Source organism: Cupressus sempervirens, chromosome 10 (genome assembly GCF_028749045.1).
Source record: "Cupressus sempervirens isolate cs-2001-9-10 chromosome 10, ASM2874904v1, whole genome shotgun sequence".
NCBI classification, from domain to species: domain Eukaryota; kingdom Viridiplantae; phylum Streptophyta; class Pinopsida; order Cupressales; family Cupressaceae; genus Cupressus; species Cupressus sempervirens.
In genome coordinates this window covers 35,892,574-35,919,270 of record NC_143127.1, presented here as the reverse complement: position 1 = coordinate 35,919,270, position 26,697 = coordinate 35,892,574, and the positions used below count along the sequence as shown (strand labels likewise).

At 35.4% G+C, this 26,697-nt stretch overlaps 1 protein-coding gene across 1 annotated transcript in view; it reads left to right on the top strand.

The window, feature by feature from the left end:
- The window catches only part of LOC149532438 (mitochondrial fission 1 protein A-like), a 38,315-nt gene that overhangs the window by 11,047 nt on the left and 571 nt on the right, over nt 1-26,697 (top strand). Inside the window, exons 2-3 of the mRNA XM_089804509.1 lie at nt 15,280-15,421; nt 26,434-26,555. Coding sequence (XP_089660635.1) covers nt 15,280-15,421; nt 26,434-26,555 — 264 coding nt within the window. The remainder of the gene's footprint in view (nt 1-15,279; nt 15,422-26,433; nt 26,556-26,697) is intronic.

Here is a 26,697-nt window from a genome sequence, read left to right as displayed (position 1 = left end):
GGTATAGAGTCTATGTACCTGGACAAAGATCAGTTGAAGTGAGCAAAGATATCATATTTGAAGAAAACACTACTTTAAAATTATCTACAAGGACAGAAGATGAGCCCATCATAGACTTCGATGAAAATCTTGTTGGGTGGATATTTTGCAACCGATAGTTTTGGGCAAAAATCCAATCGCAAAATAGGATGACCAGCCACAACGTGTGAGACAGACTCTCCTACCTTATAGGGAAGGCTCCCCCTTCTCAACATTCCTTGGATCAACTCAAGATAAGCAAAAAGTCTAAGAGATTTTATAAAATCGGTGTTACTAATATCCTTTCTTCTTATCTTTCAAGAAAGAATCCACTTACTCGTGGAGCGAGTAATGGGCAGGGTGAATCTCTAACTACACTTCTATCAAGAGCTAGAAACAATGATACCGATAAACCTTCACTAACTCAAAGGCTAGCTGAAAATGTACCAGTTTGGCTCTAAGTGCGGTCGTACTTCTATGTGGAAAAACTTTACAATTAGGGCACAAGGACTCCTAAAATTAAGAATAACTTAACTATTTTGCGAATTAAGAAAGAAGTATAAGCTACAGACAAAGCTTCTAGATATATATTTCCACAATTGCTCTTGGTCAATGCTCTGGCTCCAGTTGCTTCTCAACTCTTTTCTATTCAATTCATGAGATACAATTACTAAGAACACAAGATAATATGAATCAAAGATAACTTAGATGAATTATAGACAAAGCTTATAACTCATGCAAGTAACAATCTCACTTAATCAAAGTTAAGTTTTAAATGCTCCTTTGTATTGAGATACAATTACCAAGAACACAAGATAATATGAATCAAAGATAACTTAGATGAATTATAGACAAACCTTATAACTCATGCAAGTAACAATCTCACTTAATCAAAGTTAAGTCTCAAATGCCCTTTTGTATTCACTTTCTCTCAAAATAATGCTTACACAAATAAAGTTTTGTTGGCACAATTTCTCGAGAGCTCTCTTGCATAAAGATAATGATGATTTTACAATGATGGGGTACTCCTTTATATAGGCACAGTAGTTGAGAAAAAGGTGGAGGAAAAAGTGGGAGCAACTCAACCAACTTTGACCTAGTCTAACTACGGGAGAAAATAAAGGGTTACATGCAACTGCACATGCAACTTGCATTAGATCCTTTTACATACATGTAACTCGCATTACATGTAATTATACTTTTTCATGTAATGCATCCTTTACAACTACTAACATGAGATACAAAACAAAAACAACAATCTTAAAGATTGTTTCTCAGTGCCTTGAATTTGACAATGATGTCACGCACAGTGGGAAGATCAACAATTTCCATGGTCTTCGATATGGCTTCTACTCTCACTGCATTTGCATATAGTATCCAACAAGTGTTTTGTCAAGGATTTATACAAGACAAACTTGTTCATTGTGTGCGAACTACAATCTTCAGAATCTACATCAACATTGATCCTGATTGTATATTCTGAGTTTACTCTTTCTACTACAATGAGATTACCAGATTCATCAATAATATGGCATCCCATCTGTTCCAAATCACAAGTAACATTTGCATCAATTGTTTAACAATCTCCAAAGGCCACTTGCAACTTTGTGATCAGCTTCCTCAAAGTTTTCTCTTTGTAACCAATGAGTCCTTGATAGCTGAAGAACATTTCACATAACGGAAGAATGTCACATGAGATCAAGGCATCCAGATCAAATCATACCATTTCATCCCAATCATCGAGGATTCTTTCAGGTTATCCGCTTCTTGAGTCAAAGAAGAAATTAAGTTTCGCTCCATTTCATTCATCTCTTTTACACGCCTAAGGATTGTAAATGTCTCCATAATGGTTCGAACTCCTTCAGAAATGATTTCATGTATCCAAGACTTGGCAGCTTCAATCAACTTTCTCTCCTAAGATTTTTGAGACATAACAACAACAGTCTGAGAAGATTGTTTCTGAATGACCTTGTTCAGACAAGAGACCTCCTATTTTAGTTGAATTTTCTTTTCCCATAACTCATGATTGCCCTTTGATACATTAGCCAATGCATCTTAAGCATCTTGCAAACTTCTCAAACATGATTGCTTTCCAATTTCAACTTTAGTAAACCTATAATCAGAACGAGTAAGTTCCTCAACAGGTTTGTCCACTAGGGGCTCAACAACTTCAACAAATTTGGTTTTATCTGAATCAACCAAAATTCTTGAAACAATCTTGTCTTTCAAAGATTTGGATTTGGTCTTCTTAATAGGGAGATTATTTGAAGGAACAATCATTTTTCTCCTCTTCGTTGTTATTTTGCTTAACCATGCAGGCAGGCTGAAACCTTCATCCGTAGAAGCAGATATAGTAGAGACCATTGGCATTGATCCTGATTGTATTTCGGTTGTAATACAACAAGATTCAATCTGCATAGCTAAAGGCATAGGAACATGCTGAGAAGACTCCGTCATGAAAAACTCAAACCCTGTCAAAGATGTATTAAGTTGGGAAACTTGACCACTTGTGAGAGTTGGAAAATCCTCAAACATATTTGCAAAATGCTTATATTGTTCATTTGCAGGGATGCGAGGAGCAACAGAGGAAATAGGAAGAGCCATTGTATTAACTTCCGAGACTGGAATGGAAGGAGTAAAAACGTTGGAGAATGAATCCACATTGTCATCTACTTCACGCAAAAAAGGCTCTTCATGTATAGACGATGCACAAGCTTGTGCAGGCTTTGGAGGAGATATGATCATGATTTCCCCTTCATCTGAATCTTCTTTGTCAGATTCTATTTCCAATTCTTCTTCTGATTCTTCTTTTGATTCTTCCTTTGATTTTTGAATTAGTTCAGAGATATGAGATGATTTTTAGCTCCTTTTCCGCCCTTCAATTTGAATTTGAGGGAACCCTTAGCATCAGAATATGAGGCACCATCTTTCCCTGTGATTTCTAGTTATGACTTTCAACTAGCAGGACCAAAACTTCCACAATCCAAGCCCATCTTAGGATTTAATCTTTTAAGGCTTTTATTTTTCAACCATTTATTGGTATTTACCAAGATGGATTGAAATCTGCCCATGATAGAGGTACCTTCCTTTTGTTGCCACTGGATCGGAAAAGGGCACTTCTTATGAAAGTTGGCTTGATGAAACTCCGGATCAAGGATGTTGCCATAATCTTCAACTTGGAAATCTGAAGGGATCTCCAACATGTTAAGATCAATTATTTGCTGCAGGGTTAATCTGCAGTAGTCCATCTTTCATGATGTCAAGCTCTGTCCTCATATCAATCCAAATGTCCTCGATGCGATGAACATGGGTGTAAACTCTTTTCATTTGAGAATTCATCTCTCGGTAATCAAAGTCAAATCTGGCCTTGAACTTCTTCAAGGTGATCAACTGCAACTCTGCTTCCATGTTCTTTGCTTTAGGTACAAAAATGATTGAATAGTTGCCAATAGCCAAAGGTTTAGCTAAGGTAATGCCAAAACCAGGCCTATGCATAGCATGCTGATCACTCTAAACGTCCATGAGTTGTCTAGCTAGCTCCATCAAGATGATTTGATTTGTAGCATACATAGGTAAGGTATACGGCTCGCCTTTGAAATATCCAACTCTCAAGTATGTGAAAGTGGGAAACTGAATGAAAATATAGCTGTATTGGTTCACCTTCTCCCATGCCACATCAGATATTCTTTTGACAGATAACTGTTTATTGAACAAGCATCAGAAATGCCCAAAGAAAGCATCTTAGACTCTTCTATAATGAAATTTAATATATGCCAAAGTGATTTGGTCATGGTAATCCCAAATAGGAACCTGAAGACGATCTCCCTTGGTAGAAAGACTAGAGAAAGATCCCATGGCAGCAGCAATGTAAGCAAGATAAGGATTCATGTAGAAGGGCGTTGATGTTCCCACGTTTCCTATCTGCTGGCAAAGTGCAGTGCTGATGAGCTCTCCCCAAAAGATGTGTTCTTTATTCTCCATGATTTGGAACATGAACTTATACATCCATGGCTCGAAATCAGTAGAATCTTTAAGGCCACAAATTTTGCTAAGAAGGATGATAAGATCCTTATATTCTTGTTTAAAGTTAGTCCGATGAACAGTCTTTGGCCATGTGGAGAAGTTGCTTCTTTTATTGTCTAACTAGTAAAGATTGACATACTTCTGATAGTCACCTTTTTGCCCATTCCAGCATGGAAAAGATGATTCTTTGGTCAAATTTGCACATTTTGCTTTATGTGGAACCTTGAAGATTTGTTCAATGACTTCAAGATCAAGGCTAATGATTAGCTTGTCGTTAGCGTCTTTGATAGTTTTTGTCTTTGGAGTAAACCGCCGTGTACATCTGAGAATGAAATCAGGTTCTATGGCTGCCATAGGAAATGTAGACACTAGGTGAATGCTACTTCTCTTGATACGCTTCATTTCATGACTAGCTAGAGCTTCAACTCTTTGCAAAAAATCAGCCACATCCACATGACCAATCTTTGTGTCCGTCACGTTATCTAGAATAGATATGACTGATGAGGGAGCTGCATGAGCCAACTCTTTATTATATTGATATTTCATTTTGCCTTTGGATTTTGATGGTAAGGACATTTCTTGTGCTTGTACTGCAACACAAAAATCTGAAACCATAAATACATCATCAGATGGAATCGCCATACAAGTTGATTTGTGATCAACAAAGATTTGGAAACAAATTGGAGACTTGGTAGATCCAATGAAATGATCTCGAAGAAATCATATGCATATGCAATGGATGAAAATGAAATGAAAGGAAAACAAAATGAAGTGTTATGAAAGTGAAAATATGGTAGATGGAATGAAATAGAACGAAATAAGAATGTGTGAAGGTGGAACGCATGGGAATGCATGCAAATGAAGATTGTTGATTTCAAACGTGACATAGGGTTTTCAACACATTATTGCATGAAAAATGAGTACATGTAACATGTAACGGCAGATGAAAGGTGAGATGAGATGCGAATGTGGATGGATGATGCACTTCACATGTAAGCGTGGATGGAGGATGAGATGAAAAATATGGAAAGATGTGAAAACGTGTATTTTCTCATGAAGGTGCAAATGCATATGGAGGGATGGAAATGGAAAATGGAAGAGGGATAATGAGTTTTGTAGTCACTTTTGGTAAAAAGGGAAAGTCAAAGTACATAGGAGATGAAAATGACATCTTTTTGACTTTTCAAAAAGTAACTTTTAATCAAAATAAAACCTTTTGGATGCAATTACACGTAAGGCATTTCATGAAATCGTGTCATGCGAATGAATGCGAAAAGTGAGATGAGTGAAAATGGAAACAGAAAATGAGATTACATGCATGTGCTGATGGTAAATGAGATGGAAAACATGTAATCGCATTTGTCAGATGAGAGGTGAGGTGTTGTGACACGGAAATGGAATGTGGAACGTGATAATGCTTTTGAATGAAGAGAAGCAACAACAAGTTCTTGGGAAAGAACTTGTGACTTCTTCAATGTGGAGAAAACCGGCAAGCAAACACAAAACACAAAAACACAAAGAAAAATGTACCTTTGGAAAGTGACTCAAACATGCCAAGATGCATAACTCTTCAACACTCAAATTCGAAATTAGAACTTGGGAAAGAACCAAAAACATGAAAATGAACAAAATCTTCATTTTTAAAAGAAAAATGCATTTTCAATGGCATAGATTTCAACAAGTGGCAATCATCAAGCAATTATGTGCATAAAATCAGCAAGTTAAGCACAATTAAATAGCAAGAAAGAAGTCCACTTACATGAAGATTAAGTGCCAAAAATGAAGGAGAAAGATGCTCCAATGTTGAAAAATTCTCCAAAAACGTTTGAATCTTTCAACCTTTTACAAATTCAAATGGGAGAGGGCAGCAAACAAGGAATAGTTGGTAAAAATTGCCAAAACGTGCCCTAAAATTGCTCCATGATCCAACGTTTTTAAAATGCATATGCTTGGGATGTTTTTGGTGAAAAATGTTTTTCACCAAGATGCAAGACCAAATCGATTTGGTGTTTAAACACCAAAATATACATCAACATGCAATGCAATCTCCAAATAAAGCCAAATCGATTTGTATAGGAGCAAAAATATGGATAATAAATAGAGTTATTTGCTGATTTCTTTAAAAACGTGCCCTAGATTTGAGCTTCGAAAAATGTTTTTGAGCTTGTTAGGTCCATTTTGAATGCAAGAAAACTCATTGCCAATAAAAAACGCTTCCAATGGAAAAGATTTCATGCAAATTCATCAAGAAAATCTCCATTTATGATCAAAATCGGGTTCTTGGAGGGCAAAGACATGCATTTCTTGAAAATCAGACTTTTTGGAGGCCAATACACATATTAAAACATGTCTCAAGCTAAAATCGAACCTTTTGAGGTCAATAGCATATTTTAAAATGTGCAAACAAGGCAAATCAGACCTTTTTGGGTCAATAACATATTTTAAAATGTGCAAGCAATCAAAATCGGACCTTTTGAGGTCAATTGCACATTTTAAGTTACATCTCACGTTTTAGTTGCAAAGACATAAAAACTTAACTTTTGAATCTTGATATAGTGACATCAAAAAAGTCCACTTTTGATAACCTTTTGATGTAATGACATCAAAAAGGTTCACCAAGTTGAACTTTATATACAGTGACATGTAAAATGTTTACTTTTGATAGATTTTACGTGTAATTGCATCTAAAATGTCCACTTTTGATAACTTAAAGTCATTTAATTCACTTAAATTTATAAAAATTTTACTTAATGGGTCATAAACAATATTTATATATCGTATTAAAAAATATAACATACAAACATCATTTTAAAGTAACATTTAAATAAGCATTTGATTTAAAAATACAAAATTAAACTGGATCTATATAGTTATATAGTTACTTTAAGCGAAAAATTAAAAAGTAACTCAACTTAAAATTATAACATAAAGTGCACTATAGTCACTTTAAGTTAAAAATTTAAAGTTAAAGTAACTTTAAAACATAACAAAAATTGAATTTAAGTTATATTTATCAAAAAGTGAAAGTCAAATTAAAAATATAATATCATATTTTTAATTTGTGCTATTGCACCAAAAAGGTCCACTTTTGAGGTACTAAAATGGTCATATCTCTTAACTGACAACTCTGATTGAGCTCTAGGTTAGACCGAATTGAAGGGAAAAGCAAAAGGCATGACATGAGCAAAACCAAAAGGACTAGAAACGAACAAGCGCAAACTCAAAAGCAAAGAAAGGACGATGAAGGCTTCAACAATCAAGCAAAGGTTCAACAAAAAGCAAAATGAAAAAGACTTCACGAAGGCCTTTAGTGAAAAAATTTGACAGACGAATTGAAATGGATGGATTGATCAACATTAAGCAATTGAATATCAAATTCAAGCTTAGAGAAATGCGAAACTAGCTTGAAAAAGTTTTGTTCTGTTACCAACATTTTGTGGTGACAAAATGCAGGACATCAAATCTACAAACTGAAATTCAGAGGGAGAACATATTAGAAGAGAATGAATCATTACCAGATATAGAGAATAGAGACATCACTAACATCAAGAAAAGGCCATTGTGGGCAAGGAAAATGATTGAAGAAAATAATGTTGAGCCAGATGAAATTTTCAAGGAAAGCAAGAAAGCTAGAAATAAATCTTGTTACACTACGTTAGTAACTGAGCTTACTAAATCTGAACCGTCAACTGTTGAAGAAGCCCTAACTTGTCAAGCTTGGAAAGATGCTATGGTTGAGGAATATCAATCCATATTACAAACTGATGTTTGGGATATTGTTCCTAAACCTAAAGACAAATCAGTTGTTTCATCAAAATGGTTATACAAGATCAAATATGCTTCTGATGGCAATATTGAAAAACATAAAACAATGTTTCTTGTTCGAGGGCTCTCTCAGAAGGCAAATATTGCTTATGAGAAAACTTTTGCTCCAGTTGCTCGCTATACTTCCGCAAGAACAATTATTGCAATTGTAGCATTCAAAGGCTGAAGATACATCAAATGGATGTCAATATCGCATTCTTGAATGGAGTCATAAATGAAGAAGTATATATTGAACAACCTGAAGGTTTTGCCATAAAAAATAAGGATAAATATTTATGTAAACTCAAGAAAGCTCTCTATGGCCTCAAACAAGCACCTCGAGCTTGGTATGAAAGGATAGATAGCTACCTCACCAAACTAGGATACTCAAAGATTGAAGCTGATCCAAACATATACTTCAAAATTTCTAATGATGACATGTTAATACTTGTTTTATACGTTGATGATCTATTGATAACAGGTAATGATCATTTGATTGAAAGATGCAAACAAGATCTCATACCTGAATTTGAAATGAAGGATCTAGGCCTACTACACTATTTCTTGTGTCTAGAAGTCTGTCAAAAGAATCATCATATTTTTCTAAATCAAGGGAAGTACACTTGGGACATCTTACTAGATTTGGAATGATGGACAACAAACCTCTAACAACTCCGATGGAAACTAATCTACACAAATTAAAAGAAGCCGTGAATTCAGAATCTATTGATCCCACTCTTTATAGATAGATCATTGGATCACTTATGTATCTTGTAAATATTAGGTCTGATATATGCTACGCCACAAATGTTTTAAGTCATTTTATGTGTGGACCAAAAAAAATTCATTTGATGGTTGCCAAACATATCTTGAGATATCTATGTGGCACTATTGGTCTTGGTTTGAAGTAAAAAAATTGTAGAGATCAAACTTGAAGGATATACTGATTTTGATTGGGCTGGTTGTTCTATAAACTGCAAAAGTACTACAGGGTGTTGGTTTAGTCTTAGATCAACAATGATATCCTGGTTTAGTAGAACACAAGCTACAGTCGCCTTGAGTTCCACGGAAGCTAATTACATGGCAGCCTCCTTGGGAGCACACAAAATAGTATGGCTGAGAAAGCTATTATTTGGACTCTATGGGAAACAACTAAGTCCTACAATGATTCGTTGTGATAACTAGAGCTGCATCAAACTTTCTGCAAATCTTGTTTTCCACAATTGATTGAAGCACATCGAGACTCCCTATCATTACATAAGAGACATGGTTGACAGAAATGTTATCAAGCTGATACACAAATGAGCAAAATGCTGACATTTTCACCAAGCCTCTTGCAAAGTTGAAAATAGTGTCCTTTAGAAGTAAACTTGGTATGAAAAATTTGTAAATTATTATATTTATGAATAAAATTAGATGTTTCCAAACATGTGTTATGAAAGGTGACGACCTTTCTTATGTCTAAGATCACTATTGTAAGGTGACGACCTTATTTATAGTTGATCTATCTTCTAACACCAAAAGTGTTGAAGTATGCATTATCATTGTTCTTCGGGCCAGATTTTGCTGGACACATTGTTGACCATCATGGTTCTTCAGGCCGGATTTTGCCGAACACCATAATTTTGGTTAAAACCATTTTAAATGGTGCATAATCTTGTATTATATTTTCTTCAATTCCCTCATTGCTAAAGAGGGAGTGTTAAGAAGATTAACTTCATGGAAATTGAAGCAAAACTATGTATATGTATCCTTATATATATTTGATGATAAATCAGTATATTATACATATACATATACATATACATATCATAGTTCCGAGAATTGCCTTAGAATCGCCGGTTTGGCGATTTGATTCAGGCATGACGATATTTTTGGAGTCGTGAATCAGTTCAAGCAATTTTTTGCATGAATCGCATGAATTACATATACATATCATAGTTTCGAGAATCGCCTCAGAATCGCCGGTTTGGCGATTCGATTCAGGCATGATGATATTTTTGGAGTCATGAATCAGTTCAACCATTTTTTGCCATGAATATGCAAAAAAATGCTTGAATTGGCTCCATGAATCGCTCGTGCGGCAAGGCATAAAGTGAACTCGTTTTTTAATTAAAACACTTTTTTTTTGGCCTTTCCTTTTTGTTTTAACCCTAAAGGGCCTTCTAATTGTTAAGCATGAGTAGAAGAGAGGAAAAGTGAGAGAGAAGAAGAGAAAAGAAAAACCACAGGACCTACCTTTGATGCCTTTCTAGAAGGTAGACTGGATACTTAGAGGCTTAGACTGAGGCTGCGACTGAGCTTGAGGATGATGATGAGGCTTGAGTTGGAGCTTTGTTTTTTCATTTTGTTTACAGATATTGATAGACATACGTTTCATGGATCTTCATCTTAGATTCTTACATACATTTATGATTTGATGTCTTATGGATCTTCATCTTACATACATTCTATGATTTGAATCATTATGATCATATGATTTCTATTTACTTGAGCTATAACCTACAATTTACATTTTAAGTGTAACATAGTTACGTATGTGATGGATTTATCATTTATGTTCCATGTTTATGTATGCTAACTTCTATTTGATGATGTTATAGTGTGTTTAAGTTATATTCAATAAAGGGTGCAGGAAATAATTTTTAAATTGTTAAAATCTCTAAATTTAAAGGGTTTTTTAAAATTTGCTGATTCATAGCCGATTTCGATTCCGATTCATGGCCGATTCACGATTCGATCCAGCCTTGCCAATTCCGATCCTCGTTACTTTTTCCATATACTGATGTTAACAAATCTGTTGTGTAAAACTGAATCGGTGCATTATTGGGTGTAAGACTTGGTAAGTCTAAAAGCATTTGCTATGAAGCGGTAAACATCTGATCGATGACTTTAAAGGATATTAATTATATTGTTTTGTATTGAGTATGGTTACGTAGGGTCACAACCCTACGTAAACATATATATATATATATATATATATATATATATATATATATATATATATATATATATATATATATATATATATATATATATATATAACAAGGCATTACATTCTCAGGCATATTCAGATCTGCACACAAACACACACATGCTTAAATAAATCAGAACTTAGATTATCAAGATGATCTGAAATCTTCACATAAGATTCATTATTTTTCAATACAAGTCTCCACCAATAAATGATCTTAAAAGTTTACATGATGGGGTCATTTTAGCACATGAGGTCATACATTCTGTTCAAGAAGAAAAGTTGCAGGCTATCATTCTTGAGTTGGATATGCTTAAGCCATACGATAGAGTGGCCTGGAATATTCTTAGTTTTGTCCCCTCTAAGTTGGGTTTCAACAGGCTTTGGATTAAATGGTCCTTTCTTGTTTGTCTGGAGCAAAATTTTCTGTTCTTAAGGGATCAGCTTGTGACTTCTTTTTGTCATCTCGAGGGCTAAGGCAAGGTGATCCCTTATCTCCTTCACTCTTCAAGTAGGGCTATTAGTGCAGCTAAAGAGAGGAGAATAGAAAGGTATTAGCATCAGCCATTGTCTAGGATCTTTTTCACATTCTCTCTTTGCTGATGATTTCAAGCCATGATCTCTGAATCAAAGGTGATGAAGGATATCATCTCAAATTATTGCAGACTTTCAGGTCAGGAAGTTTTACTACCAAATCAAAGATATTCTTTTTCAACATGCCTGATTCTATTAACTTATTAAGCAAAGATTGATTAATTTTTTGTATTACACAATTGCAGAAATGCTATATAATTATTTGGGAATTCCAATTTTCTCAGGTGGTAATAAACCAAAAATGTGGGATAGTTTTGTATCTTCAGTAACAAATAGAATCACATCCTGGAATGTGAAATGGTTGTTTTTAGCTGGCAAAATTATCTTGATTACAACTGTTCTTAATCCCCTATATATATCATCTGTTTTGAGTTCCCCAAGGATTATCTTGGATAAACTATAGAATGTTTCAAGGGACTTCTTATGGGCAGAGAATCTCACTTGCAGAAATAATATTCCCCTGTTAGCTTGGGAGAAGGTGTACTCAACTAAGCAAGAGGGTGGAGCTGGTATATGCAACCTTGAATCTCATAATAAAGCCCTTGAGCCAAATTGGTTTGGAGATTGTATTCAAATCGCAACTCTGCTTGGAGCATGTTAGTAAGATGCAAATATTTGGACAACTTGGAAGGAGAGAATTTTCACTCTTTAAACTTTACCGAAGTGTCCAAGGCTTGGAATTTCATTAGATCCTCTAGGGAGGTTCTTTTGCCACACCTCTCTTTGATAGTTAATAATGCCAAGAAAATCAAGTTTTGGAAGAAGGATGGAATGGGAACAAGCTTTCATGGGATGCATTCCAGGTTTAGATCATATCAAGTTTCAGTTGAAAGAGTGCTGGGGCACGAAGGTGTCTGATTATTTTCATCTCGATTCTTCAATTTTTCTACCCAAGGTGATCTGGAAATCTGTATAATCCTTCTAGTTCCCTACTGTACCAAAAGAAACTTTTGAGGAGTTAGGAAAGAGATCTATTGCATTTTATGACAAATCAGATAAAATTATTTGGACCAAGGATGCCACAGGCTCTTATACAGTGAAATCTGGTTATTTGAGTCTGATGTAGCAATCTCTGAATTTTAATTGGCCTGCAAAGTTGTACTGGTCTTCTTCTTGCCTTCCAAAAGCAGGGGCATTTGCTTGGTTAGCTTTGCATGATCGGAGACTGACTGCCATGACTCTTGAAAGGTTGAGCATTACTATGGCATTTCCTTGTGTGTGGTGTAGCATCTCTTACGAGGATACAGATCATCTTCTGCTTAACTTCCCTCTTACTTCTCTCTGCTGGTCTTGGCTTTGAGCAAGTTAGGATGATGTGGACCAAGATGTAATAAGCTCCTACACCTTTTCCAGTGTTGGCCTTCTATGCATACCAAGTCTGCTTTCTCATCTTTAGCCCCTCTACTTTGATTTGACAAGTTTGGCTTGAGAGATATAATAGGATTTTTTGGAAAAAAAGTTCTGTCTATTGACAAAGTGCTGCAAAGGATTGAGCAACCCATCTCAGAGGCTGTGATGTATTATTTGTTCATTTCTATTCAAATCAAAAAAGTTATTTCCTCATTGGATAATTTCATATAAAAGAGCTAAAGCCTCCTTTCACAGCCACCTAACCAAGGTGCTTTGTCACTTCCTCCTAAGAAGGCTAAACAATTGTCTTGTCCTTGGAAGTTGCCTACTCATTTTCTTAAACTTAATTTTGATGGTGCATCAAGGGAGAACTTGAGGGTTTTGGGTTGTATGTGGTTCTGTAAAATGAATAAGGTGAAATAGAAGCTGCAGCATGTTGTGTTTTACCAATAGGCACTAATAATATAGAAGTTTCTGCTCTTAAGTTAGGCTTGCAAATGGCTGTAAAAAAACGGGGTGAGAGAGATATGAATTGAGGAAGACTCCGTGGTGGTAATTTAATATTTTATCTAAGAGGGATTTTGATAATGGGCTGCTCAATTATCATTTTGGGCATGTTAAAATGTTGCCTGCTAATTTTTTTGATTTCAAAATAATCCACTGTTTCAGGGAAGCTAATGTTATTGCAGATAGTCTAGCCAAATGGATTATTGACCATAATATAAAATAAAAGAAAAGGATCAAATTGAAGTTAGAGAGGTGCTTTTCTCATGAGGGCAATTGACGTAGCATGATGATAATCATGATGGTTGGAGGAGGCCACAGATCTTCTGGAGCAGAGCATGGAGATTGCTGAAAGGTCTCTGGACACTGAGATGAAGGGACTACCTTATTTGTGGTTCCACCACCCCTGTTTTTTGAGCTTCTTCTTAAAGTGTCAGGGAGTGTGAGCATCTCCGGAGTCATTTTGAAATTTGATCAGCTAAATTGCCGAGCCACATCCTTTCCTGTAATTACTGAGGATGCTTCTCAATCCTTGTGATGGGTACTGGAAGACAGCCCTCCCAGGGCAGTGTGGATATCTTCAATCATAGTTCAAAAGCTTGAAAAGTTGAAGTTACAATTACTGTTGTGTACATTTCATGTGGTCCTAAGGTGTTATAAAGTTTGAAGAGGAAAACTTACAACTGATGTTCTGTTCATTTCATTTGTTCATTTCTCTATTCAATGCTTGAAGAGTGTAATTATTTCACTTCGACATTCAGCCACTGTTCCAGTTGTTTACCCTGGCTCATAGGTCTGCACTGTTTTTGTGAGCAAATTATCATTAAAAGGGAGGAACTTGGCCATTCCTTCTGTATTTAAACTCAAAAAGAACAGAGGAATCATATCCTTATGAGAAAAACAGAGATGGGCTGATTGGTGAGACTGGGGGGGAGTGCTCTACCTTGGTGAGAGAATGTGGAGCTAAATGTTGAAAAGCTTGGAAATACCACAAAGCTGTTGGGGCAGAGTATGGAGGTTGCAGAAGGATCCCTGTACACTGAAGAGCTTGTAACAATGGCGCATCTTCTTTTGTTAGATGGAGATCAATGAAGTACTTATAAAGCACACTCCAGACCCAACGCAGTTCAGTGTAAACCAATCTGAAGTGGCTTTTAATTGTAGTGAATTCAACACAGACTCTTCCTCAAATGCCAGTGTTGAGGAGAGTAACTCACTAGGGGTGGTCTCTTAATGATAGATTTGGAAATTGTCCAAGACAATTAATGCTCTTATCTGCAGCATGTACGTGTAGAGATATGAGTTATTGTTGTTGGTGGTTTTTTTAGTCAATTTGTTGATACACTTTGTGACGACCTGGTGCATGAGCATTCTGTGGGGAAAAACCCAAAATGGCTACCCGGAGCAATTTTACTTCCCTTCGTAGGTTCCTAATGGCAGAATTCTGTGTATTAATGGAAGTGACGACTCAAGTTCCTATGGTTTTGTGTGGCCAATGTACTTTCTGCCAATGAATTCAACTCTGATTTCTGGGCTCACATTCATAGAAGATAGTTATTTTGTTTATACCAATCCATGGCACATCATGATGAATGCATTCTGTTTTAAAACATCAGGGTAAATCAGAAGAATTAGACTACTGTTTTTGAGTTTGGATATCAGTTCATCATTTTGGGACATGAATTTGAACCCTTTTGGTCTATTATATGTCATATTGTACATTTTTATGCTTTACTATTAATACATGGGGTTTACCTCTTTGCCTAAAAAGAAAAAGCTCTTGCCTATGTTGGGTAGGTATAAACCAAATGCTTTTCTGCAGGCAGTTGTATGATATGTCATCTCTCCTCTTGTGGAATGACAGAGATAATGGAGAAAAGTGATAAAATCAATCACTAACTGATATAAATCTATAGTTGATTACCAGAATTCAAAAAAAAGGTTATATCTATTTGTACAATCTTTCATTGCAACCATTTTCATTTTGCAAATACACATTTTTTCTATTTCAGAACTGTGAAAGAGAAGCAGGTGGACAGTGGGCTGGAGTTGCAAACGATTTAGATAAGAAAGAGAGTATTATGAGGTTGTCTTGGGCACTTGTACATTCACGACAACCTGCAGATGTACAACGAGGAATAGCAATGCTGGAAGGTAAAAGGCAGTTGTGAATTTTCTTTTCGTTTCGGTGTTAGAAAATGTCTAAAATTACATGGCCATATCTTTAGAATGTACATAAACGACACCCACGAGTATAGATACCAGAGGTCCCTTTATGCTCAAGCAAAGCTACCCGATTTCTACAGTCTGAAAAAATAAAATTCTCTTACTTGTTTTCATTTTGATTATATTTGGCATAGGAAAAAAGGGCATTTGTGTAGTTGGGAATGCATGATTATCATCTTGCAATATTCTTTAGTGTTAGCAATAATTGATTTCATAGGACATGTTATGCATGTCATTCACTAATAATCTTCTATGTAATAATATGATAATGTTTTTATCAACTATTTATTGAAGGAAGAATAAACCATTTTTTTTATGATAAGAGTTTACTTGAATGGACAAATTGCAATAGTTGCAAGATGAAACACAAGATCCACCTCCTTCTCTGCCATTTTTCCTGTTGCTATCTATTGATCCACTTGATCAGACTGTGCAAAGTCATCATCCCTAAATATAGGATTATCAATCTTAGTGTTCTACTCTGACTGTGTATCAGCCTCTAAATTGATAGGAGACATGTTAGTGCCTAAGATTTGTTTGCGACGGAGGCGAAGGTTGTAACGAATATACACAAGATCATTCAACCTTTCCACTGATGTCATGATTTGCTTTTTGGGTGTATGTGCTCAAGCATACTTAAAATGCATTGCACTACATGGCTGGCTAAAGATACTACCTGCAACCCTATATAGATTGGCACCTTAGCACCAAACATCTCCCACCATGCCTCTATAATGAGAAAAAAAATAGAAACCAATTTTATTCTTTAACTTTGAGTTTATCACTGAAAAATGGTAAAAGGTAGAAAAGATTAATATTTAAATTTTAAATTATGCTTTGAATAGATTTTTACCTTGCTACATTTCCATCCTTTTTTGGGCACGAGTCTCATGCAAAGAAATCTCCTTGCGAAGTGTTGAACAAATCTATCTGACGGACTATGTGTGCTCCACTTGATGAATTACATGATATTCGCTTTAATGCTGTATAGAGTCCACTCAACACCTCCTCATAGGCCTTGAATTTTGAGCGAAATTGGATTGCCAGATTAAGGTATTAGGCAACTACATGTAAAGGTTTTTGAAAATGCAGTTGCCATCATAGTTCAATGATCTCCCATATGAACAAATATTGTCTAAAGGCGACGATTTCATTCATGTTGTGTGGCTCATTCTTTCACACATCTTTTCAAATCTGACAAAGTATACTTTCTTAAATACCTGCGTGTAATGAAACAAATTTAGTGAGGTGACAACATATTTTTCCAAATTAGAATTATTAACATCTGTTGTCAACATTAATGGGTTTAAAAGCTTGTCTATCAAAGAAGGTGGTGATATTTCCTAGTCAATTCTCCTCAATTCTCCTCTACAAGATGATTAGTTAGCTCTCTCTAGAATGGTACTTCCAACAACTGAAGAGGAATGAAACAAGGAGCCTGTGCTTGTGGTGCAACTAGATTTAAATTGGCCTTAGTCAGAGCAACTCGATGTCATCGCCAAACTATGCTCTGTGGCATGGAAAGAGAAGACCAGTTATGTAGAGCATCACAGATTCACAGAGTAGTCTTTGTTTTGGAGGAAGATGAAGAATATATCGAGATTGACAAGCTTTTCATGGAGATACAACTAGAACTTGAACAGGCCCCTATTTTAATATATATGGTTTCTTCTAAATTTTGGTGTTGGTAAACTATTTCTGTTTCCCTTTCTTGACACCATTCGCTTTCAAGATCTTTACTCTTGTAACGTAAATGTTTTTTCCATTGTATATATAGGCCTTAGAGAGGCTGAGATAAGGGCCTTCCTTTTTGTGGATATTAAGAAAGAGGGGATATATTTCTGAAAAGATAGTTATTTTTTTGTAATGGGGATAGATTAAAATTTGTGTCATGAACTTCTCTGGAATTATTATTGAATGAGAATGTATGTGTTCAAAGTTGTGAATTTGTCATGTTCTTCCTTGCTGTGAATTAAACTGTGTTTTGGCAATGTTCTATAATATTTGCGTTCTAAGTACAAGTGAATTCATCCCTTCTTTTTGTGCTTGGTACATTTGGAATGGATTAAAATGTTGTGGTAAGTCTTCTGCTTTAAAATGCTTCTATTAGAATAATATCTCTGGGTATCTCATTTATCTAATGGTCAATATTGTGTCTTATAAATATTAGAATGTTTCTATTATTATTTAATTCTTTCGTTATTAGAATGTTTCTAATAACGTCTCTTTTGTAATCTATATAATGAGTGGCTTGCTTATTCAATAATCATCTAAAGGATTGTTTTGACTGTGCTTTTTCGTACACAAAGGATTGTGCTGATCTGGTTTGTTTATGACTGCCTTGGTATTTGCAAATTTTGATTAGGGTTTTGACCCTTAAGATCAAGTCAGAATTTTATTTTGTTTACAAATTCTTGATCGGTTTTTGAGACCTCAACTGGGTTGCTTTTAGATTCTCTTGGGTACTTCGATTTTAGCCAGCTAGAATTTAATTTCACTTATTGATTGTTGGTGGGTTTTTCAAGATCTCATCTGAGTTGTGCGCTGGATATGACTAAATGTCTTGAGTAAGTAGGCAAAGATAAGGATAAATTTGATGAGTAGAATTGAGAAGCTGTCATGCTCATCAAACTTTCTGTTGCTGTTGATCAACTCCCATAGGTTCCTTCTAGTAAAACAATTGCAGAAATTTGGAGCCATCTGAAAGGTTTGCATGAAACCTTGGACAAAAGTCATGCATTTTTTCTGAAGAACATGTTGTCCTTGATCATGATGGATGATTAAGTATCCCGAAAAGAGCATCTCAATAAAATCAAGCATACTCATGATCAGTTGGAAGCCATTGGATGCAAAATGGAAGAAGACATGGTGATAATCACCCTGAAGAGTCTCCCATCTTCTTTTGAGCACTATGCTGAAACTCTTAACATTGCTTCTACTCATTTTGATAAATTTGGTTTTCCAATCTCTGTATAATGCTTCTACAACAAGACCGCTGGAAACAACAATTTGGTAGTGCTACCAGCTCATCTTCTACCACTCAAGCCTTCTCAGGTAAATGTAATAACCCCTACTGGCTCACTTCACAAATTGAAACAATATGTATGCCGAATGTCTTAACAATTTGTAAGACCTTTGTCTTGGAGAAATGAAGCTCGAATCTTGAAAATATAAAATAGATATTTTACCACAAATCTTTGCCAAACATAATAAGTCTTAAAGAAAATTGTAGAACATTGAGATGTATGTATAGGGAACAAATAATGCAATATCAGGAACTAATAGCAATAGATAATCAGCTCCAACTTCAACTTCAGCAAATTTGATTGTTTGCACAATTAATGACAACTGGAAATGAAATTGCATGAAATTCAATTTGTTTATAAATGGAACCTGAATATTGTGCAGGCTATCTTGTCCAAAGAAGCAATAAACATGCCCAGCTGCAAATCCAAACCCCTCATGACTCACAGCAGTCACTGTTGTTCCCTTCAATCACCCACATTAGGCAGATTACCAAAGTTTGCTGCCTTAAGCTAGACGCAGCTTCCAGGTTGAGCTGCCTGGGCACCAAATCACGCACGTCGCCACCATAATATTAAACACCAGCCCTTAGAAATTTAGCACAGGCCTTCCAATGTTAATGCAAACCTGTACAAACACTAACCGCTGCCTTATAGGTGATGGCAGTCTCCCAATATGCAAATTGAACCCCTCCAATAATCACCCAAGTCTGCAATAATACAGACGTCCAATTGCAGGCATCCAGATGTAGTAGGAATGGCGTTATTGAATGCAAATTGAGCAACATAAATAGCAGAGATAAACCCACGCCAACAACAGTTATAAAGGCACTCTAATTCAGGTACTTTGATCTCCAACATCTCCAACTCCAATCCTCAGCAACAATGAATTGTAGCATGCCACAGTAGAGAAGTAAAGAATAATAAAAGACAAGACAATCTCAGAAAAAACTAATTCTTGATACCTCAGTTGTGAATTACTGGGTCCTTCTCAGATCCAAAAACCCTTATACTTCAGCAAGGTCACTAAAATCTACCTCAGGAACTCTTCGCAAGCAACAAAAAATAAATCAATCAAATGTCTTTTCCATCAAATGGCCTCATAATTATAATCTTCAAAATGACACAAGTTTCCCAAATGAACTTCACTTAAGAAGCTTCCCACACACACATTAAAATATAATAAAATGTCATTATAATCTAATTTATTAATTGCTTTTGTCTCCAAAAATGACCTTTTCCACTATAACTTAATACTCTGACACATAAGGCCATTGTTTCTTGTTCCCACGATTTAAAACTTTTCGTCCCTGTTCCAACGAGCTATGATACTGAGGTGACCAACAAACAACACCAACAAAAATAACAACCTCAACGTATTTCAATGAATAATAATAATAATTCACCCGTCTTGCGAAAACAATTGAAGAAGCATCAAAATCAAAATTTGACAACACCAAAGTGATCTTGATGATGAAAGATGATGAATGAGCTTGATGGGGTGACTTATTATAAATAGAGGCTCCCTCCAAGATTCTTGGAGCCCAAATCAAAAGCTCGAAATAAAAACTGAGAGCATTACTCAAATCTTCTAACTCAATTGAGCTCATTGAAACCAACAGATTGACTTACTATAAATAGTAAGTCACTCAAATGGAGCCAAAACACACCATAGGCTACTGAAAAGCCTATAACCCCACAATTGAGACCCTCAAATCCCACTATCAGCTCATGAGGGTCACGATGGTGAACTGACCAAGCCAACTGCAGGACCCTACTAAAAATGGGGACATTATAGTAAATCCACAAGAAACTATCAGTTGTCGCAGTCTTATCAACAAAATCCTTCTGCTCAATCATTAGAAGGCCCAAATTAGAAAAATGTTCATTGCAACTACTACCATAAGTTTGGTCATATGAAGTTGGAGCGTCAAAAATGCTAGGTGAATCTACCTTTTACACCTTCATGGCTAAAAGACATATAGATCATGTAAAATCCTTTGCTTGGTATATTTATTCAAATGCCTCTTGCCACTTCACTCATTTTTGATATTAGTTTAAATATTTCTAGCCTTTCTTAGACTTAGTTTTTTTTTGGAGAAGAGTAAACATTTGCTAGCAAAGGCAATATTGAAATTCAGTCTAGAGGAAGGAAACTAATTTTCCTTGATGTGTACTGTGTTCCAGGCATGGAACTCAATCTTCTTTTTGTCAGTCAAATTCTAGGACATTCTCCTCATCTTGATGTGACCTTTAGGTCACATCACTATAGTATCATGGATTGGGAAACTTAGTCCACAATTGTTGTTGGTGCGGAAGACCACCGTCTTTTTAGACTTGTTGACCTTGGGGATTCTCAAGAGCTTTCTATGGCTGCTGATTGCTCCTCCATTAGTACACTTTGGCATCAACAGTATGGGCACTTGAATGTGCACTATCTTTCTTAGCTTGTTCGAAAAGATCTTGTCATTGGACTATCGATGATTTAGACCCAAATGCTTGGGGTTTGCAGAGCATGTTGGATTGGGAAGCAACATTGCACTCCTTTTTCGGATTACGACTCCTGGAGAGTTCCTAAGTTATTACAAGTGGCCCATGCTAATGTTTGTGAACCTATGGCTACCCCCTTTTACTGGGTCCAATTTTTTTATACTTTTTGTTGATGATTTCACTTGTAAAATGTGGGCGTGTTTGCTTCGTAAAAAATTAGAGGTGTTTTTTGTATTTAAAATGTTCAAATCATTTGTAGAAAAAGAGTTTGGCTAATATATTATTGCTCTTAGAATGGACAGTAGGGGAGAGTTTTGTTCCTCTACCTTCTCCCACTTTTTTTGATCTGTATGGCATAAAGCACTAATTAACAACACCTTGCACCCCTCATCAAAATAGTGTCATTGAGTGTTGAAACTACATGATCACCGAAGTGGCTCAATCTATGCTTGAACATAAATAGGTTTCAAAGAAACTTTGGGCCGAAGTTGTCCACACTAGCATCTATCTTCTCAACCACTCTCCTACAATGGTTGTTAAGAAGTAGACTTCAAAAGAGGTTTGGCTAGGCCATAAGCCTAGAATTAGTCATCTCAAATTTTTTAGCTCCATTGCATTTGTCTTGATCCTTGATGCTAAACGCATCAAGTTAGATGCCAAGAGCTAGAAACTCATGCTAAATGGCTACAATGATAATCTCAAAATGCACCGCTTGGTTGGCATTAAGACTAATTGACTCATCTTGAGTTGTGATGAGGTCTTTGATGAGAAACGAGGTCCATTTCATCTCTCTCCTCCAGTTACCAATTCAGAGGATTAGTCTCTCCAAGCTCAAGTCTTGGATATTTTTCTCCCTTTAGGTCCACTTGATGAGAGAGCTTCAATTGAGAAGGCTCTTGTTCTTATTGTTGCCTCTCCACCAGTTCCTTCTCTTGCAACCTCAAAGAGATGCAATGACATCATTTGATTTTGGTCAAGATGCAATAATGGAATAGGTTGATATGTTTCATGAAGGAATTTTATAACATTTACAAACCCCAAGTCTTCAACAACATAGGCACCCAATCTTAGATACACCTTTCACTTAAAAGCCCTTTGCTTTATATTTAGGCACATATTTGACTAATACAATTTACTAATTCCCTTTGGCTCCAAAAATGACCACTTCAACAACATTATGATATTCTGACACACGAGGTCATTGTTTCCTGTGCCCAAGATTTAAACCTTCCCAATCTGGTTCTAACGAGCTTTGACACTAAGGTGGCCAACATACAATACCAACAAAAATAACAACCTCAATGCATTTAATTAAATAACAATCATAATTCACCTGTCTTACAAAAATGACTGAAGAAGCATCAAAATCAAAATTCAACAGCACAAGAGTGATCCTAATGAAGAAAGACCATGAATGAACCTAACGGGCCGACTTACTAAAAATAGACGCTCCCTCCAAGATTCTTGCAGTCCAAACCAGAAGCCAAAAATAAAAACTAAGAGCATCATTCAACTCCTTAAATTCATTTGAGCTCATCAGAACCATCTGTTAACTTATTTTTAAATAGTAAGTCCCACCAAACAGAGCCATATCCCTTAATAGGGTCCTCTAATCACTAGTATTAGCCTACAAGGACCTGATAATAGGCTAAATCCATCCATTGTCATGGTCATACTAATAGGGGATATTACACTCCCAATCTTTCCTAAACTCCCATAAAGGCATGAATGCAAGCTACTAACTTGCCCAAATGATCCACAATCACAATCTTGTCTTCAATCAATTTGCTGGTTTTCTCTTCAATGACACTATTTTTGTTCAAAGGGTTTTTTGTCTCTCTTCTTTGTGCTTGAAATCAATAAGAATGATTTTTTAGGGTTGAGAGGAGGAATATGAACACTTATATTTTAAGTCAAAGTTATTTATAAAAAAATGTTTTGGCACCTTCTTTTGTTGGCAGTATGGCGAGGTTTTAGGCTCGGGACTTGCCGAGGTTCTGAGTCTTGCAGACCCAATGAGTCTACTAGGATTTAGCTCAAACTCATCCAGCCCTAGACTTTGCAAGTCTAGTTGAGTCTTGGATCCTAAGTCACAAGGTTTGAATTCAAATTCGAGTTTGTCGATCATAAAATTCGGATGAAATTCAGCAGGGATAAAACTTCAGAAAAGTAATATATCCACAAAATCGTCAAAATAGTTGGACATTGCTAAATAATTAAACTAAATAACTCAATATTATTTCAAACAATAGAATATTATTATAAATAATAATATTATATTAAATCTATAAAAACACAAATAAATTAAATAATATTATTAGAAATAATAATAGTATATTAAAATATATTATTATAAATAACAATATTATTATTAAATACCTCAACAAATAATAACAATAAATAATCTAGGCTTCAGCCCATTACCTAGCAAAAAAAATAATTGTAAAATTTGGATGGAGTTCGGAAAGGGTAAAAATTCGCTGAAATTCAAACTTCATGGATGAAATTTGGCATATCTTGTGACTCAGCTTGGATCTATGAGTAGTACCAATCCAAGATTGTCATCTAAATTATGCCTCCATACATTCAGATTTAGGCTTCCACATCTATAAGAACCCTTACTAATTCTGACTACCAATTTCATCACCAATCATACATTCAACAAATAGGGCCTTAACAGTCACTCGATAATTTATTTAAGACAAGCCACTGTTATTCTGAATAAAATATATATCTGCAGAAACACATTCATTTCACACTATCAAATCTTATTGTATTGTGAGAATTTCTTCCAAACCTCATACATGTTATTTTCTCATCACTGTCAAGAAATATTTCTTTATTTCCCAAATAAAATAAAACAACTCAGACCTGCAAATATTTTATTTCTCGAAAAATTCGTCTCCAGTGGAGCCTTAACATATTTGGCTCAATGTGAACTCTGTCGTGAATCCTCTCCCAGGAAGAATTGGTCTCAATTAATCTGCTGGGGGTTTGTGTCCTCAAAGATTTAGTCAATTCAGAGCATCAAAAAATTTCATCAATTTCAATAATAATCTTTACATGTCAAATGCACTATAAAACCCTCATTTTATAACAATTTTGGTGAAACTTCTAGAATTTCTCTTAGGAAGTCGCTTCTCGAACAAGTTGGAGATTTTTATAAAATAACTTTATAGTTTACCTTTATTTTAGTCACTTTTCAAATTAATTAAAATTAAGTCATCATTATAATTTTTAATATATTTGGACAACTTTTGAATTAATTAAATTATTTAGTTTTATCAAACTTTTGGGACATTACAACATCCATCTTGTGTCTGTAGATTTTTGAGACATCGGAATTCTTGAACCAGTGATGGAAATTTCAGCTTTTTCGATCCTTTAAGATTGTCTTGCATTATTTTCATTTGAATGTTTTGCATGGTATATCATTGTTGTAGAGCTTTAGTTGGAAAATGGACAAAGGTTATGAGGAAGTATGTGTCTTTAGATTTTTGAGACATCAGAATTCTTGAACCAGGGATGGAAACTTTAGTATTTTCTCCCTTTAAGACTGTTTTGCATTATTTTCATGAGAACGTATTGCATGAGATATCATTTTTATAAAGCTTGAGTTGGTAAATGGAGAAAGTATGCAATGTTATGAGAAAGTATGTTTTTATGCAAGGTTATGAGAAAGTATGTGTCTTTAGATTTGTGAGACATCAGAATTCTTGAACCAGGAGACGTCAGAATTCTTGAACCAGGGATGGGAATTTTATTATTTTTTCACTTTAAGACTGTTGCATTATTTTCATGAGAATGTATTGCATGAGATATCATTGTTATAAAGCTTGAGTTGGTAAATGGACAAAGTATGGAAGGTTATGAGAAAGTATGTTTTCATGCATGATAAGAATAATTGATTTAAATTCATGGGAGGACCAACAAGAATTTTTGAGTAGCACTGTTTAGTTTTCTTTAAATTTTTCCACGATAGCCATCTTTCAATGTTTTCTGTGGAAAACCTAAGATATAGATCCGTCCTAAAGTCCCTATTTTCCCTAACAGAATTTTTAACCCTGGATTAATTCAGAGTATCGTATAAAATTCTGTTCAAAGTTCCCTCTAACAAAATTCCAAATGCTATGTTGTCTTCCTACCAAATTTTAAATTGCAACAAAAACTTAATGATTTGTCAACCTATCAAAAAGAGGTTTGCTACAGAAATTGGCCCACTCAAGTTGGTCCTAGGGACTCCTCTAGTGAAAAACCAATATTGTAAAGAATTTAGACAATGATAATGATTATATGAACTCATTCCTAATGTATCTTGTTCTAATGGAAACTGTCATTTTTTTTTTTGTATTAGATGTAATTTGCTCAAACTTTTAATTCAAGCTCTATAAAGTTCTGGTCAGTCACCACAAAACATATGACAGTTTATGCATACCTTTCACTTACACATCTAACAATATATCTAATACAAAAAAGCAACTAGGACACTGTCGCCTGACATCATATGACTGTACAAATACGAGAATAGCAGAAAGATACAATAGAGAGTACAAAAAAAGTATGGCAGCTGTTACTCATTGGGACATCTATCGACCCATGGTATCCAACCGCTGTTACCATCCATCCATCTTATGATTTTGTCCTCATGTACCATGTGTGCATATGGTTCAGGAATCTGTATGTGTGCTGGTGGGATGACCCCAAGGGGAATGGCTGCCAGTGGTTCTTCTGCCTCTTTGTTCTGATTTTCTCGGAGTGTGTTGAGTTCAGCAGCAAAGTTCTTCAAACCATTTTGAACTGATTTTCTTCCACTGTTCTCTTCACCCATGTGTGCCTATGGGATATCTCCCATCTTCCAAGCGTGACCATGCCATGCTTTAGGAGATCCTCAAATTTTCTCCTGTTCAATCTGATCATTACGGATACCTGTATTTCAATATCATACAAAATGAGTCTCCTTTGAGACTTAGTGAGGGATGTACTCCTACCATTCAATAAGCTGTCATTTCTAAGCTTCCAAATGATCCAAAGAATGTTGAAGGAAATACAAGATAAAAAAAATATGGCATGTTTTCCCAAGGGTCAGCACATGGCCAGTTAACAACTCTAAAGTACTGATTTTTTCATTGAGAGAGAAACCAAACGGATTCCAGATATGAATGTAAATACTAGGTCCCAATATTTGCATATTTTCATGAATATTTGATATATTTGTTAGCCATGGTTTGCATTGTTTTCTTTCATGATCTTCGAACCTCTGAGATCATTGATACTTCCACACCAATTATGTTGCATGCATTCGACAAATTCTCTACAGGAAGTCTCATGGTTATAAAATTCTCTCAAGGAAGAATTCTTGTTGAGTAATATTAATTTATGCTATATGTGCTTGTCAAGTTGAATGCTAAAGTCCTTTGGCATTTGTAGTTGCCTTAAATAATGGTGGTGGACTGTTGCAAAGGAAAGAAATACTTTATCTTCTTGCAGTGGGTCACTTCAGGGCAGGTGATTATACAAGGAGCAGACGATATATAGAGAAAGCATTGCAGGTTTTAATCTTTCCTTGAATCTTTAAAGTTGGTGGGTTAAAAATCTATCAAGTCTAAATATTTTTTGCTATATTTGCAATAAATTAACTCTCCACTGAATAGCTGTCTATGGTTGTTTAATTAGCAATGCAATGCGTGTTAG